This window comes from Diuraphis noxia, unplaced genomic scaffold (assembly GCF_037042655.1).
Source record: "Diuraphis noxia isolate RWA-SAM2 unplaced genomic scaffold, SU_Dnox_SAM2 contig0005, whole genome shotgun sequence".
Taxonomy (NCBI): Eukaryota; Metazoa; Arthropoda; class Insecta; order Hemiptera; family Aphididae; genus Diuraphis; species Diuraphis noxia.
In genome coordinates, this window is record NW_028301715.1 from 39,991,566 (window position 1) to 40,009,702 (window position 18,137).

The 18,137-nt window shown below is 29.2% G+C and overlaps 2 protein-coding genes across 6 annotated transcripts in view; one reads left to right on the plus strand and one right to left on the minus strand.

Annotated features, from left to right (window-relative positions):
* Positions 1-16,978, minus strand: part of LOC107169554 (uncharacterized) — a 250,857-nt gene extending 233,879 nt beyond the window's left edge. The window contains exon 1 of one of the 5 annotated variants that reach the window (XM_089228458.1): positions 16,100-16,975. The gene's annotated coding sequence lies outside the window, so the exon portion shown is untranslated. Of the gene's footprint in view, positions 1-16,099 lie in introns of all 5 variants that reach the window. The other 4 variants (XM_089228457.1, XM_089228459.1, XM_089228460.1 and 1 more) reach the window with 4 other exon arrangements.
* On the plus strand, positions 1,717-3,301 carry LOC107167554 (proteasome subunit alpha type-7-like). Its single transcript, XM_089229781.1, has 6 exons — positions 1,717-1,734; positions 1,818-1,923; positions 2,191-2,295; positions 2,545-2,675; positions 2,960-3,139; positions 3,209-3,301. Exons 1-6 carry the CDS (start codon positions 1,717-1,719, stop codon positions 3,299-3,301), a joined length of 633 nt encoding a protein of 210 aa, XP_089085907.1.
* Positions 16,979-18,137: the final 1,159 nt, after the last annotated feature.

Sequence of the window (18,137 nt, forward strand, 5' to 3'; positions counted from 1 at the left end):
TTTGATCACTTCGTTCAGAATCTAAAAGATATGTTTTCTTTTTAGTGTTGTATTCAAGTTGATTTTCTTAGAAGATGTGTTGTGGACTGTTGTAGGCATGATTTCAGTCCCGGTTTAGATGTTTTTTCTCCGATTTTGTAGTGTAGACTGTAGAGCACCTTTGGTTTTATTATTTAGGTTATTGTCGAAGTTTTTTTTATTGGTTACCTATGTTACACATGTTGATAGGTAAGGTAATCCCGTGTCATTGTATAGTAGCTTTTGTTTCGCACGAGCCAAAGGACTTGGAGTGCTATTTTAAGGAATTTGTTTTGGAGAATTTGTAATTTGTTATTTTCGTCACAAAAGCGGCAATTGATATTGGGTATGCGTAAGTTATATTTTTGTGAATTTTCAAAGTTTGTTTTTCTTTTAGATATATCTACTCTTAACTCCTAAGATTCTCTGAGCCATACATGTTTTTCCACTGGAATTATCCGCTGTTAATTTGTAAAAAAGCTGGATTTCCTTATTTACTCATGATAAATATCTTAGCTTTACATTTGGTGGGATTTTGGGTACTTAAGTTTCCATCAACTCGAGAGCTACAGTCCGGCACCATATAATTATTCCAAAGATGAACTATCGAATAAAAAGTATGGCGAGTATATAATGTAATATAAATATTAAATTCATAATTTAACTAAAACAATATGCAATTCACATAATATAATCTATAATTAGTGTACGTATTTTATAGTGCCTACATCTATTATAATGCGTGTGAGATAATAAGTATGATGCATTATATAAACGTATAGATATATAGTATAGAGTATAGACTATATAGTACGTATAGTATTGAAAATATGTTTTTTGGCACACCTAGCATGTGAAATGTGTATAGTATAATGCCATAGTCGGTAAAAAAAACGATTTTGATTAAACAATTATAATAAGTAATATAATTTAAAAAATATTTTAATTTATGTTTAAGAAAATTTTAATATTAATGCATACAATTTTCTACACCCAACGACTTGTCATATTTAACGATTCATAAAAAGATGTAATTTGTGGAAATTAACGGTTTCGGATTAACACATGAAATTAATTAATGATTCCACTGAAATATAATTTCACTTCCTTTAATACATTATTGTATAAAGCTCAATTTCTTCGTATTTCACCTTTATTGTATCACTTTCAAAGATTTGGATTTAATTTTGAACACCATAGCCACAACAAAACAAACGACTCAAAGTAAAGTTTCGTAGCTTTTGCTGAGTGCAAATATTTGCTCCAAAGGATTAAATATAAACTCGTTTACTGAATTACAGGCCATACATAAAATTTATTAAAACAGGCGATATTACCGTTTATCATATATTTTTGTATTATAATGTCTTTCATTTGAACTTTAAGACAGATCTTAATAAAGAGATTATTTTAACACACAAAGCAATAACCTTATTAAAAATCTAAAATTGTCACTAACAGTCAATACCAATTACTTCAATATGATTAAAATCAAATAATTTTTAACTGATACTGCGAAAACACTGTGTTTTTTTTTTGGTTCATCCATGGTAAAACTGAATTCATTATAAAAACTTACACAGCTGCTTTTGATGCGTTATATTTCATACATCATTCTTAACTTTATGCATGTAGGTGTACTATATGTATCATAAGATATAAAATAGTAAAATGTCAAAAACTACACAAGAACACATCATGACCGGGAACCTCTTGGTAAGTCAACTTTGAAACTTGTTTTATCTATCACATGCGTAAAATTTTCTCGGATGTTGTAAATATAATTAGTTTGTTTTAAGGTTGGTATAGTAGGAAATAATTGTATTGTCATTGCTGCCGAAAATTTTTTTGAAAATCAAAACACTATTTGTTCACTGGATGGTAAAATCACTGTCGCCTGGTCAGGTAAACTTAATAAAAGCGAATATAATAATAAATTTCAAATTTCACCAGTATTGTTAATTTTTTACTACACATTTATTACTTAATTAGTACTTCTAATAAAATAGTTTTTATGAAATTTAAAAGTACCAATCATAAAATGTTATTAATTTATAATGTACGTAAATAATAGAAGAAAAAGTTTTGACCATTTTAAATAATTTGTTTACTTTTTGCGATAAAAACTATTGATTTATTGATTTTTAGTTAAGAAATTCACATTGTTTCTAGGATGTTCATCCAATTCATTGATGATTATTGATAAAGCTAAGCTGTATACTAATAGCGTACATGGACTGAATTCATCAGGCGATCGTGTGGCAGAATTTTTGATTGGTAATAAAATATTATCTTTTTTATAGGCTTACAATTATTTTTTATAAAGGTACATTTTTCAATAGTTTTATTTATAACTTATTTAAAATGCAACTATTGAACAAATTAAAAATATGGTTTAGCTCACAAACCGTACTTATTTAATAACTGATAAAAAAAGTTCAGGTTTTATAGGTTTTTTTTAAAAATTATCTAGCTTATATTAATAATTGTATACGATTAGAAAAATAACATGTATTTATTCGATAGATCCTGAAATCAGAGTACTCAATAATCTACCAACTTTGCCGTACACTGAATCTTTCATGGTTGCATCTTGTGATAATAATGGACAAAATTTATATGTTACCGACGCATATGGCACAATATCACATGTTTTAGTAAATATATTATTATTATATAGTTATTAAATAGATAACATTGCACTCTCTCACCGTTTAAAAAATAAAAGGTCCCCGATGGGTGTCTTCTTCTTGTGCAACTTAAAATCAACATTATTATCACCACATAGGTAGGTATCTACACTAATTGTATGTTATTATACTGCGTAGGGTATGTATATCTTTTGAACGATTAATAATAATAATATTTATTTTTTTTAAGTACTAACTAGGATTTATTGTTAAAATGATTATCAGATTAATGGTATTTATCATGTATTTAGGCTAGTGCTGTAGGAAGAAAAAGTGATCTGGTAACAAATTTTTTGATTAAAAATTATTCAACTGCCAACAAAAGTATTTTAGGAACCATAGAGTTTGCTTTGAAGACATTGTGCATAATCACTGAACCAGACGCTAAATTTATCGATGTTTCAGTTACAGCATTTAATAGACCATTCGAAGTACACTTTTTTAAATTCTTTTAAAGACTTAACCGTCGAATTATTATATTAAATTTGTTAATATTTTAGATGGTTGATAAAAACATAATCAGTCAATTTTTATCAAAAATTGAGTTGTCAAGAATAGTTAATGCTGCGGTAAAAATTGATGATATTATATAAAATGAAAACATTTTCTAAAATGTATGTTACTAAAATTAATTTGTATTGAAAAAATTATATAGTTATAAAGATTAATTTTTAAATTATTTTTTTAAGCTTGCTAAAAAATATTCTAATTTAAAAAATTGTCGAATTTTTTTTGTATCAAAATATACCTAAAATGAACTATTTTGTTATAATCATTATTCTTCTTTATTCATTTCTTTATTAACTTTGTTAAAAGTTAAAAGTTAAGGAAAATATTAATAGCATCTGTCTTATATTATACAGTTTCAAAATGGAAAATAATCTACATAGTTAATAATTGTATAAGTTAAGAACATTTTTAAAATAGAGGCATTGAGATAGGTTTCTCATAAATGTATACATTTAGCTATATATTACGTTATTGATCTAATTTTAGATATAATTAATACAAGTAACAAAAAGTAAAATACCTATATTAAACCTCCATAAACTATTGTTGAACAAAACACAATATACGTAGATGCAACCAGGAGGTTGAAAAATAATTGATGATTATAATTTGTGTATTATTATACTAAGATAATAAAACATAAAAATCTTTTTCACTAACTACAAATTTATAAATGAATCAAATTGTACATAATATAAAAAGTTCATAATAAAACTGATATAAAGGGCTCTGAGTTTTTTTTTTTTTTTCATTAATAAAATGTAATAAATAAAATTATAATTTCTATAAAGATTTTCCTTTTCAATAAAAAGCATTCTCTAGAAAATAAGACAATTATAACTTCAAAACCGTGTAGAACATTAACATAAATTAGTAAATCTAGAAACAGATCTACCTACATAATATTATAAAAATATTATTGAATATAAATATTGTAAATACTATAAAATAGTATATACTCCAAATAAAATTATCTTTCACGGTTTTAACTCAAAAGAGAGATTTTATTGTTATTATTATTTTATAATTCAATGGAGTTGATATATTAACGAAGTACCTACCAACTAAATCCACCTTAGAGGAAAAGTCCAATTATACCTTTGTAATACACAGTGACAATGGATACATTATCTCAGTTGTTTTAAAATTATTTTACGAGCTTAATCATGTATTTTATAATTAAGTTTTACTGGATAATCATATAAATTTCTTTCACATTCTCATTTTTCTAATTATTAGAATCTAATACATACAATTTATTATAATTATACTATTTACACTTAAATCAATGAAATCATTGATGCTTTTTGAACTAAAAATCAAATAATTTAATAGTGTTTAAATTAGTACGTATTTTAATTAATTTTTTATAATTATATTTAATAATAATTATAATATATATTATATAATATTTTATAATTATTATTATCTAATTAAATTCATAATATCAAAATTCTTATGAAACTTTACATCAATAATATTATGTAGTAGGTATGTATATTTTTACTTTTTGAAACAACTGCTGAACTACTGTTACAAAGTGTGTACTAATATAAAATATAAAAAAAACACGATTTAAACTAATAGGTACTTGACTTTTAACAATTGTATACTAAATTTGAACAGTAAATTATATTTTGAGTTTAATTTGGGAACAAAGATTTATTTTGAATTTAAAGTTTCGAATTGTAGCCTGTAGCGCAACTCGCACACAGTACTCACACAGTATACATAAAATCATTTTACCCAATTTTTAAACTATACATAACTTTCACGACTTTAAAATATGTTTACCTAAATGTTAAATAAAAACAACATTTCTTCCGAATGCTTCAAATAGTTTATCCTAATCATTCATTCGGAAGGGTGAAACATATTTTTGAGTATAAAGTAAATAGCAGTGGTAAAATAATGTTCTTTCGTGAATACATGTTTGATTCTTATTCATTTTTTTTTTTTTTGCTCAACTTCCATTTCCTCCATGTTCCCAGAAAGTTATTTTCATTTTATTTTCATATCGAATGGCGGTATACCCTCTTCTCCATCCCATCAACCCTAAGCTGTTCCGTTTGTCGGTTTTTATGTACAAGTCGACTGAAAGGTTTTCGGGTAATTCCATTGTCGTCGTGTCGCGGCAAAGTTTTTATGCATATATTATGATATTGTTCCACACGGTAGTACGTCTGGGCGATACGGAAGTAGCACACGAAAGTTTCGGGATGAATATTCGTGTAGGAGGTTGGTTGAGAATTTTTATTTTTATTTTCTAAAGCAGCTCAAATATGATCCAAACATAATTTTGTCACACACGCGAGCAAGCTTGTGTGTGTGTGTGTGTGTGTGTGTGTGTGTGTGTGTGTGTGTGTGTGTGTGTGTGTGTGTGTGTGTGTGTGTGTGTGTGTGTGTGTGTGTGTGTGTGTGTGTGTGTGTGTGTGTGTGTGTGTGTGTGTGTGTGTGTGTGTGTGTGTGTGTGTGTGTGTGTGTGTGTGTGTGTGTGTGTGTGTGTGTGTGTGTGTGTGTGTGTGTGTGTGTGTGTGTGTGTGTGTGTGTGTGTGTGTGTGTGTGTGTGTGTGTGTGTGTGTGTGTGTGTGTGTGTGTGTGTGTGTGTGTGTGTGTGTGTGTGTGTGTGTGTGTGTGTGTGTGTGTGTGTGTGTGTGTGTGTGTGTGTGTGTGTGTGTGTGTGTGTGTGTGTGTGTGTGTGTGTGTGTGTGTGTGTGTGTGTGTGTGTGTGTGTGTGTGTGTGTGTGTGTGTGTGTGTGTGTGTGTGTGTGTGTGTGTGTGTGTGTGTGTGTGTGTGTGTGTGTGTGTGTGTGTGTGTGTGTGTGTGTGTGTGTGTGTGTGTGTGTGTGAGAGAGAGAGAGAGAGAGAGAGAAAGAGAGAGCATATACTGTATAAAATAATATGTAAAAGACACTTGAAGAGAAAATACATAGTCTCAAATAAGTATAATAGCTATTAGGTATAGGAAAATCTTCAAATCGAGTAGAATGGTTGTATTTCATTTTGTCGAGATGTTTGTGTCCACATATTTTTTTTTTAATCATAGATACCTACCAACTTATCATTGTTTTAATATAATAATATAAGTAATGATTATGTCAATTTATTGAATAATTTATATAATTAGTAGAGTTGATTTAATTTAATATATAATATCTGAGACGATTATACAATATAATGTAATCCATAAGAAAGTACTTCGGAGAAGTAAAAAAGACTTTCTGTGTGTAAGTTAAAGCGATTGGAAGAAAGATAGAATTTTGATGTTAATAATGAAGTAAAATCAATCTCAAAATGCTGTGCCAAACAAAATCATAGTTGTAAAAGTAGAATTTGGAGCTTAATAAAGAAATCAAATCAATATCCAAATTCTGTGAGCATGAAAAGGCAAATTGTTGAAAAAGTTTCTACATTTTGAGGTTAATAAGGATAAGTGAAATCAATTCCAAAATTCTAATGCCTTGACATAAAAATATCAATTCACAAAAATTTCAATTTGTTCAACTGTACAAAAATTGAAAAAAAAATTACCACAGAACGGCGTATATCAATGAAGAAATTGGCCATAAATCGGAGTCAACTGTTTTACTAGTTATCTGTCTGACTAAAATTTTTATTAACGATCTGTAATTCACGCCGTTATGTGCTAATTATTTTTCCGATGTTTGTACAGTTTAACATCTTGAAATTTTTGTGAATTGATATGTTTTTAAGTCAAGACATCAGAATTTCGGGATTGATTTCATTTATTCCCTATTAACCTCAAAATTCAGAAACTTTTTCAACAATATACCTTTTCAGCACAGAATTTGAGTATTGATTTCATTTCAACCTCCAAATACGTCACTGGATTAGACAATGACATCAATTTCGATATTTTCATATTTTCAAATTTAAACAAAATATTGAACATATGATAAATATTTTAAATAAATATAATAAATTAATAACCAATATAGCTATAGTTTTGTAATTAATTGAATTATTCGATTACAGATTTGCATATTTACCTATATACACTAAACGTTTACACATTTCACATATTACAATAATTTTAGTACCAATATTGATTAATAATCCATCAAGGCTATTATTAACTGAAGTGCGGATGAAGAAGCTTTTGGCGAAGCGCTTATATAAAAAAAAAGAAGTTTAACAATTCTGTAACTATATAGATGTCATTGATATTGTATATTTGATATACACTAAATATTTATTTAAAATTGGGCAGTTATTGGCACTACGCTCAATCAGGTAATTGACACTTATGTCACTTCAATCACTTCAGCTTAGGATATCATGATGTAGTGTTGAGAAATTAATTTATAATTTTTAAAGCAATAATAATTAATAGTTCGCTTAACTAAACGAAAAAATTCTTATTGTTTTATAATACATTAATTTTGTGTTTTTTAAGCATGAATAATTTTTTTTGTAGTTCTGGTATCGAAGAAATAAAAACGATATGGCACAGAAAAAATTCTCCTTTTTATGTGGTGAAAATTTCGTTTCTTAGTTATAACTGTAGCTTTCTCGGTTCTTTCCCGCGCGAAACAGTTTTTGCAATGTTACGCACTTGTAAGACGGAGACAACATATTCGGGTGTAGCGTCCTCTTAAGAAAACTGCTAAGAAAATCGAAACATTATTATTTTTTAAATATCAATAAGTATATTGATTATCAATGAAAATTAACTGATTAAAAACTGTTAAATTACTCATTCTATCAGAAACAAATTTCTACATAATAATAGCAAAAACTGCAAACATCATTATGAGACAAATTCCATGAGATAAGAATCTATGATTTAAAATACAAATCAATTTTTAAAAAATTTATGTTTATTTGATAAAGTTAAGGAATTGCATCAATTAGTGTATTACCACAAATAAACCTGAATCTTAATGTCTCAAAAAAAAAAAAATATCTAATACAACAAATTTATGTTTAACACGACTTTTTTACAAAAAATACTTTAAATAAACATTTTTTAAATATTAAATACGAGATAAAATCTTAAAGTCAGTATAATTTAGGTTTTACGAGAAAAACAAAATCAATACGGTTTAAATGAATACGCTTGTATTAATTTAATTCTACTATATTTGGTTTTTTTTCGCGTTACTCTTGTTGTTAAGTAAAAGCTATAATAACTTTTTTAATTCAATTTACATTTTCCCATTGTGTTTTTCATCGCAGTAATATGTTTTTTGTATTATTATTACTACGATTATTATATCAAACGGGGAAACAAATATATATAGCTAGTGGGAAGGCAAATCGAACAAACAACGAAAGAACGGCAATACATGCGTGGAGTATAACGGAAATATTTATTCGGTGGATTAAACGGTCGATCCAATATAATCTGCGTCATCAAAAGTAATTCCAAAGTTCACTTTTTACCCCTCCGTCCACTGCCACTACACCGTAGATATTAACTACCGGTAAAAGTTTTGGTAAAGAGAAATGGAAATAAAAAAAAAAAGTTTCGAAAAACAAGTCCCGAACAAACTTCGCGCCAAAAAAACTTTTCCTTAACCATCATTCGACGGAGGCGGCGGCGTCGGCGTCTGCTAGAAGATTGTCAGTGGCAACAAACATAACTGCATTATATTATTACATTGTTATACGAGCGCGGGGGCCAAGTTTTAAACAGTATTTTGCTTTTCGTTCACCCGCGTCCGGCCATTGCGCGGCGAATCGCCGCCGCCGTCGCGGACTTGGCGGGGTATTGTGCATGCCGGTCCGTCGGCTACCGTTTCTGTGTTTCGTAAAACTTTTCTCGTAATAGAAGGATACCCAACGACGACGGCAAACTCGACAAACTCTTAATAGACCGCCGAGTACCGACCAAACGAGTGACCACACCGCATAATTATATTTCGTTCTATTTAACAGATGCAGCTCCGTGTATTATCATTATGATTTCAAGACTGACGCATCGATTGTATTAATCATATTATTCAACCTCGAATATCGCTACTTGTTAGGACGAACAAATCGATGATCTACCGAAAATCCGTTATTAAATAGACTCGTTAGTTTTTTGTTAAAAGCATAATTCGTCCAATAAACATCCAATTTTATTGCGTGTACGAATATCGTTCATGAAAATATACCAAACATATTTTAGAAAAATAATAAATAAATAAATAAAACACTCGTTATATTAAAATTAGTACACCCTATAAACAATTCACTAATACAAAATAAGAACCAATGCTATATTTCCGTGTGTTCTAGATCCGTTTTATATTTTACAATAATTATACGATCTATAATAATTAATCATCATCAAAATATAAAGTTTTTAACAATTCGAATAATATTTTAGTACAAAAACATAGATATATTATTATTAATAATAATTAATTATTGTTATTATTAATAACCATCCTGAATGATTTTATGCAAATTGATTATTTTTATACTTTTTCATCTAAACCCATATACCTATTGTTATTATCTATATTTATTTTATTGTAAATGAGGTTACATTTTGGATTATTATCTTAGATTATTTAATCTACAAAATAAGATATTCACAATATAATATGTTAGTTATTAGGTAATGTCAACAAACTAGACCGAGGATCAAACTTTTAAAATTCATGCATGAATCAACTCTTAAGTCTTAGTAACAATTAAAACCACAAACATATACAATAACAATAATACTAATGAAATTTATTTTACATATTTGTGCTTAAAAAAACTCAGTTGTACTTATAATATGGTTTCCATAAAATGTATTAAATTATGACTACCTTGAGAAAAATTCAAATCATTTAATGATCGACAAAATATTTACATTCGTGATTCGCAAATATTTTATAAGTACAAGGAATTTAAGCTACCTATTGAAACCTTTATAATTCTTCATTTATCAAGTACTTTTTGATCGTGTATCCATTTAATTTTTTTTTTTTTTAATAATTTAAAAATATACTAAATGTCTGACTGTTTTCTATGTACCCAAAATACATCGCATGCAATGAATAATAAACAATCCAGTATTTGTAACATTGATTGTACCTGAATATTATCATTTATATTTGTTGGTAACGTATATTTGATAAATAATTCTCAAAAACCGCCAGTAATAATAATATAATCAATATTGTTATATTGTATATGAATAATGAGTTTTATTCAAAAGTAAAATAATACTAGGTTATAGATTTATTGTTGTGTTATAATAATTGTGAATGAAATAGTTATATCTACTATCCAGAATTCAAAATAATATCTTGACATTTGTATAGTAATATGTTCGAGAATTTTTTTTTACTAGTATAAATATAGAAATATAACATTTCAGTCAATACAGTTACTGCAGTATAATAATATGATTGAATGACTCTTTGTACCGATATATACATGTATTACATTACCATATATTACGCTTTTAAACTTTTTTAAATTCCTATAATAAATATAAAATTATTCAGACTACTGGTTTGGTACTTTTAAAATGAATTCATCATAATACATAAGATTCATAAAAGTCAGATCTTACTGAGAGTTGTGTACAGAAGACTGAAGTGTTTTATATTTTAAATATTAATTTAAAAATATAAAATATATTCAATAAGGTTTTATAAAGATAATTGTATAATTTAATATGTAACGCCGGCTAATAACCATGCAGTTGATGCCTCAAACAATTAATAAAAATAAAAATAAAAGATAATATTTTTTTTTTACTTTTAGATTTATTAAGATAACATTAATTATAAATACGGGGAATGAGTTTCAGACATTAAAATTCATTACATTTTAGATGTATTCTTATACACATACGGATATTCAATACACCCATAATTAAGAAAACTTGCAGTTAATTTTATGATTAATTCAAAATCCAAAAATGAATTAAAACATTAGCATAGAATATAATTCGGTTGTCGTAAAAACTATAAGTGTTTATTATAATCATATAAGAATGCGAATGTGGCAATATTGTGCTATGCAAAATCGACAACAAATCAACAATAGAAAACATTTGTAAAAAAAAAAAACTAAGAAAATTAACTACATCGTAAAATTGTTATTTATAGTTTTAAAAATATAATTTTTGTTTTTATACATAGTTAATTTGATATATAAATTAGTTTATTATCAATTATATTTTGTAAGAAAAATTGCAATATTAATTATGATCAGTTTTTGAATAAAATTATATATCTGATGATATAGTTTAAATCATTTTTTATGCTATAATGAGATATTTAATAGTTTTTTATAAATGTATTTTTTCATCAGATTCATTAAGACATGAACTGTATTCAATGACTTATTCAATTTTATAATATAAAACTAATAGAAACCAGACAGCGCCAAAATCGCTCATTAACTTTTCGTAACAGATCTTGTTTAAATGATGAAGGTTTGTTTCCAGTCCTGTTAATCTTAGTCCGTGCTATTTGCCAACTGAGAAAATGGTAGAACCCGGCTTCAACTATAATGTTCGAAGTTACTTATCTAGTTAATATAGAAGTCTGTGATAGATATAAACTTATAGAAACAGACAGAACATTAGAAATGATAATGCGTGATGCAAGCAATGCTCGGATTGGGAAAAATTAAATAGATGAGGAGCTCAATTCAACGATTTAAAAACTGCGTCCCAAGTGCACAATTAATCAAAGCACACCCCCTTCCCGCCACCAACCTTACGTACATTTTGAATACCTACCACTTTTCAGCTACACATAATTTATTCATATGAAAATACTGATTGTTATAATCTTGTTCCGGTCTACGTGAATGTGTAATTTGTAAAGAAAACATATTATAATATTTTTAATGTCTTCAATTATTATAATTTTAATAATAGATTGAACACAAAATGACTTGAAAAGTCGAAATTCGTCAAACTTGACGAACTTGATGAACTAATATTAAATCTAAATATGCTGTCACATACTTAACTATTAAAAATAATGATTTATAATATGTACCTACCACAAAAAATAATATAGTTTTAAATTTTTTTTTTAATTTTTCGTTAAATAATTTCATGATTAATATTTGGTATACCTATATAAAACAAATCGACTTATTCATTAAATTATCCTTAACAATAAATTACAATTAAATGTTTACTATTTTTCCCATCGTTTATGATGGCAAACACTTTAAAATAGGTACTTAGTTTAATTAATAATAATAGCTTTTTAAAAATAAAATAGATTTAAAAAAATATTACTTAATTTTGTGATACAGCCCCACGGAGATCTGACAAATGAAATAACTTTTGTTCTAATCAATATTTTTTTAAAATTTCTTTTAAATATAATTCATAAACAATTGTGCTACATTTTATTTTTTATTTTTTAATACTGAAAATAAAATTTTTTTTCTAAATATTCAGTATATAGCCTATTTGTAAATCTGATTTTCAGAAAAATGTATATGGTGAAAACACTTATTTAAGTAAAATGGCTAATTTTTTGCTATTTTTTAAATATCAATATTTTCATTAAGTAAATTACTATCTAGTTTATGTTAGAAACATTTTAATTTCAAAAAATGAGTTTATTGACCAAATAATATTATTAATTATTATAGTAAAATAGTAGATACAATAGTAGATACAATAAAAAATTAATTAGATTTTAACATGAACTTATAAAATCTTCATATAAAATATTTTTGAAATTAAAATGTTTCTAACATAAACTAGATAGTAATTTACTTAGCGAAAATATTGATATTTAAAAAAATTGTAAAAAACCAGCCATTTGACTTAAATCAGTGTTTTTACAATATAAATTTTTCTGAAAATCATATTCACAAATTGGCTATATTGAATATTTCGAAAAAAATTTATCAATTTTTAAATTTTTTATTTTCAGTATTAAAAAATAAAGCATAAAAAATGTATTCTAAAAATGTAGCATAAGGGTATTATATTTAAAAGAAATTTAAAAAAAATATTGATTAGAACATAAGTTATTTCATTTGTCAGATCTCCATGGGACGCCCTGTATATGGCTACTGTTTTTATATTAATAATTGAAATTATCATAATCAATGTCAATATCATCCTTGTCCGGCTACTCAAATTAAACTATAATTACTTCTCTCAAATTGCTTTCAATTTGTACAACTCTGAATTACGAACATTTTTATTTAATAATGTGGGTAATATATGAATGAAATATTATTGAGTTAAGTGTATAATATAGTAGCGATAGTAACTTACTAGCAATATTAATTGTATTATTGTTTTTAGTAATAATTAGAATAATAATTAAAATATATATATTCTAAACACAAAAGATAATATCTACCTATAAAATAAAGTGTTACGCGAATACTACAGTCTACAGAGTACAAATTAATTGAAGATTATTAGTCTGGTTGTACATCTTCAAAAATGTATTATATTTAATATAATAATAAAAAAGGTCTGGGACATATTTTACGCATGAGCCGATGAATTGGATTGCCAGGAATACTCGAATACACGAATATAACGGAAAGTATGAATCATACAATTATATAATTAAAACATTTAAAACTACTATTTTATGGTAAATTAGGAACATTAGAAAGATATAGTAATTCTATAGTTAAAACAAGCTGCATTATGTGTTATATGCAGTAACAAATATTACAATTTTTCCACATGGGACCAGCACCTGTTGAGTTCTTGGTACGTATATGAATTATTTATTGTATGGGATAATGGAATATGTTAATAAATTAATAGGTACAACTTAATGAATTAAAAAGATTTTATTTTTAGCTACAAATAGAACAGCATACTATTATAATATTATAATAAAATGAATTTACATCTTAAGTACCTAACTCTGTAGAAGAATTTCGTCTTTCTTTACCTAATGGCAATTACTGCTAAGTAAAATTAAATAATTTATTAATTATATAGCTGTAAAATTTTAATATTACAAATATAATATATTAAATTGAAAGTCTATGGTATATTTAGATACATTTAAATACTTCATATTTTAAAACAATACGGTAAAAAAGTAAGAATTATAGATTTTTTAATAATTAGGTCGAACAAATTTTGAACTTTGTATGCAACTTAATAATTTTAAATATGTTTGTAAATTATGATTTTTACATCAAAATATTAAATGACCAGTGTAGCAACATTTTGTGCTCCTTTATTTTGTTGAATAATAATTTTCATATAATTTTCAACATAGGTACCTACCAATTTTAGATCTTTTGACAACAAAATCTAGTTTAATCTTTTATTTATAGTTGGTATGATTTCCGGAAGATCTCCGATATGATCTGTAAAATTATTATTATTATCTGGTAGGAGTTCTTTCTTGAAAGTTATTTATAAGTATAATAATTATATAGTAAAATGTGTATTTTAGATTCTGAGCAGAGTGAAGAATGTATAGGTTTTCCAATGATGTTTATTTCTTTTTCTTTTCTTTTTTATTCTGTTAACACTTTTTCGCCCTCTTAACTTGCTCAAAAGTATCAAGTGTAAAATTTTTTTTGAAAGTTAATGTTTTTGAACTGGTAAATTAGAGAGGTCATTTTTTGATTTTCGAAACGATACTAGAAATAAAAGTGGTGAAAGGAGTAAAAACGTACGATTTCACGATTTCACGATTTTATAATATTAAATAATTACGGACGACGTTTTCTACCAGAAATATTGCTTCAAATGAAAAATTACAAGTGTTTTTTTTTGTGTGTTTTAGATTTTGTTCCTTACTGTTTAAAATTCGGAAAGTTTCAGCAATTTTTGAGCTATTTATAGACATTTTAACTTGGGGAGTTTTTTTGTTGCAATACGGTTAAAAACATTTGTAAAAACTTAAAATTTGGATTTTTTACTAATATTAACCTTACCTAGACATGGTAAATTTTTCGAAACATTTGAGCGACTTTTTTTATTTTTAAATCTAAGATTTGAAAATTTTTAATAATCTACAATATATCCTAGATAGATAAACAGTCTCCTCTCAAAATCATTTTTCGTATACAATGATATAATATCATTAGATTCAAATTTAATTCCATCCATTACAGTAACCCATTTGTAACCTACTGTACAGCAGAGCGACATCCATGACTTACCCGCTTTTTTTATATTATATTTACAGGTAAAATAATGAAATATAGTAGTAATCAAATATTTTTTACTATGTATTGTAGTGCATATTAAACATCGATACTATAATATTATGTTTAAATGTTTAATGTTAAATTAATTGTTCTTTTTATGCCCTACCATATATTTAAATGACGCCTTTGGTTTCTTTATTCAAATGTTGAAATTCGTTAGTACCTAAGGTAGGCATATATATTACATAACGAAGAATATAGCTGTTGTGAAAACGTTTTTTCTAAAGATTATTTTACTCGTAGCCTGCAAAAGTAATGAAATTATAGATTAATTTTAAAACAAAACAAATAATCCAATTTATAAGATAGTTGGTCGATGATTAAAATTAGTAAAATTAGTAAGTCAAGTGTGATATAATAACTAAGGTTTTCATCATCGATACGATTAGATTTTCAACCTGCTAAAAAGTGTCTTGTATACATTGAAGGTATTCGAACGCTTTGATCTATTCATGAATACCTCTATATCTGTCACTCTATACACATTCAAAATTTGAGGCATACAAAAGGAGTACATAATACCTGGTAGGCATGATCATGAAAATATATAAGTTACCCAAAAACAACAATTAACTATTAACAGCTGCGAAAAATGGTCATCTAAAAAAAAGTTAACCATCGTACATCACGTGGACGATTATCGATGGTCATGATAATAATAATAATAATAATATATATATTATATATAGGTAATATTATTACGTTTTATTATTATCTTGACGTGTCGCGAGTAAAGGTCAACCACTCACCTCGATCACAATAATTTCGTCGTTAACAAAATATCAAAACGCATAGGAGCGTGTCCGAAGGCCGTGTCGGTAGTGGCGAGAGCGCCGGCAGTGGTGGCAGCTGCGGCTCACACCGGTCAGCGGCCTAGTCGCGAACGCGGCGCGCGCGACCGGTCTGTGCCGGAGGTGGCGGTAACGCGCGCGCCAAGAGCCTGACCCGGGCGGGACGGTATTGGTGCGCGCCGCGGGAACGGCGGTGGACGGAGAAATTGCGAAAAGAGTTCGCGGAAAAACACTCGTTGCCGCGTTATCGTCGTCGTCGTCGTCGTCGTCGTAGTCGTCGTCAGCGACAACGTTGTCGTCGGCGGTGGCGGCGGGAAGCGCGCGCGCCACGGACGGCGAGCGAAGCGAAAACAAAACTCCGCTCGTGCCCAATCAATAACTCGTGTTTTTCCGCGGACGTTTTGAGCTTATTGAAAGATTAAAATCACCAAACGAAGCCCAAAAACTGACATGCTGCGCGAATATCTTACGCGGTCGGAGCGACGAGACGGAACGGCGATGGGCAATAGCGATAAGCGCATAACTGGTAAAATAAAATCTAGCGATAAATAAATGATTGCACTATTCCGCACCGAAATGATTTAAAAAAAAAAAAAAAAAATTATTGTAATGTAATTAATTTTATAGTTGACGGACGATGCTGCGTGGCCGCGGCAACAGACGTTTGGGAAAACGTTCGAAAACGATACGACTATATAGTGCTATAATAATAATAATAATAATAATGTACGGCGTCGTGTCCACGTGCGTGTAAGTACGGTGGCGGACGCGCGTGCGTGTGGGTGCGGCGAGCGGCGTACGGGTAAAAGGCGGCTACCGCCGTTCAACACGAAACGGTATAATCACACCGACTGCGAAACTTCGACTGGAAAAACTTTTACACGCGCTATCTCTGTCGCACGCCGCCGGCACCCCTTCCTCGCTCGACCCACCGACGATCCCTTGCATCGGTCCCGCGCGCCGCCGCCGCTGGCCACCGCTCATCCTCCCACAGTAACAGCAGCGGCGGCGGCGGCGGCGACGACGACGACGACGACGACGAGCGGCGCTGCACTTTATCCAATCTTTTCCATTTCCCGTTTTTGTGTCCAGACCGAACGTTTCCCTCCCCCTCTGCCCACCGACCCACTACCCGAAGCCGCCGCCGATTGTCCCGCGCGCGCCGAAAGAAATTACTTTAAACAGCAACAAGCCCCCCTCCACCTTTCGCCGCGCGTGCCGTCTCCACACAACCCCGCCGCCGGTATATACGTTTGGCTCGTTCGCGGACTTCGACTTTTTCCTCGCTTTTCTTTTCTATATTCGTTAGTTTTTTTCCTTTTTCTTTTTCCCCGTTCCGCTCTTTTTTCTCCGTTCCTCGCTCTACCCATCCCTTTGAGCTCCTCGCGTCCGTCCAACTTTTTATCCTCCACTGTCACCGCCACCACCTTCTCGTCCCAAGACACTTAAACATTGCGATCTTTTCGCCGAAAGGCACACTGCTGCTTACGCCATTCGAGCGTACGTTTGCGTGTGTTGTTCACAATATTTCAATGATTTAATTCGCTGCATTGTTATTGGAAACTTGTACAAAGAGTCTCGGTACAATAATAATATTATATACATACGACGCGACCGACACTGATATGGCGAGGCACAGATCTGCAGCAGACGCTTTGACGACGAGCGCACGAGAATAAATGGAGTAAAAATTTATGATATATAGCTGCCGACCCTCGTAGTACTTATTATAATAATACGATGCAGTAAGTTGTAGACATATGAGTGAGGGAGATGGTTTGGTTATGATCATATCATCGGTTTAAAATTGTTGACGGCATATATTCATGTATTATAATTACTGGTGTAAACGACGACATAATAATTGTGTTCAACACCAAAACACTGCAGCTATATAGTCTATATTATTGCAGCCGAACTGAGATCCGTGTTTGTCGCTTCGAAAAGATTGCGTGACTTTTAGTGGCCGCGAAAAGTTGCCGAGCGAGTAATGATA

Coding starts and splice junctions, on each gene's coding strand:
- LOC107167554 (XM_089229781.1), top strand. Junction 1,924..2,190: donor AATCACTGTCGCCTGGTCAG/GTAAACTTAATA, acceptor CATTGTTTCTAG/GATGTTCATCCAATTCATTG. Junction 3,140..3,208: donor CATTTAATAGACCATTCGAA/GTACACTTTTTT, acceptor TTAATATTTTAG/ATGGTTGATAAAAACATAAT.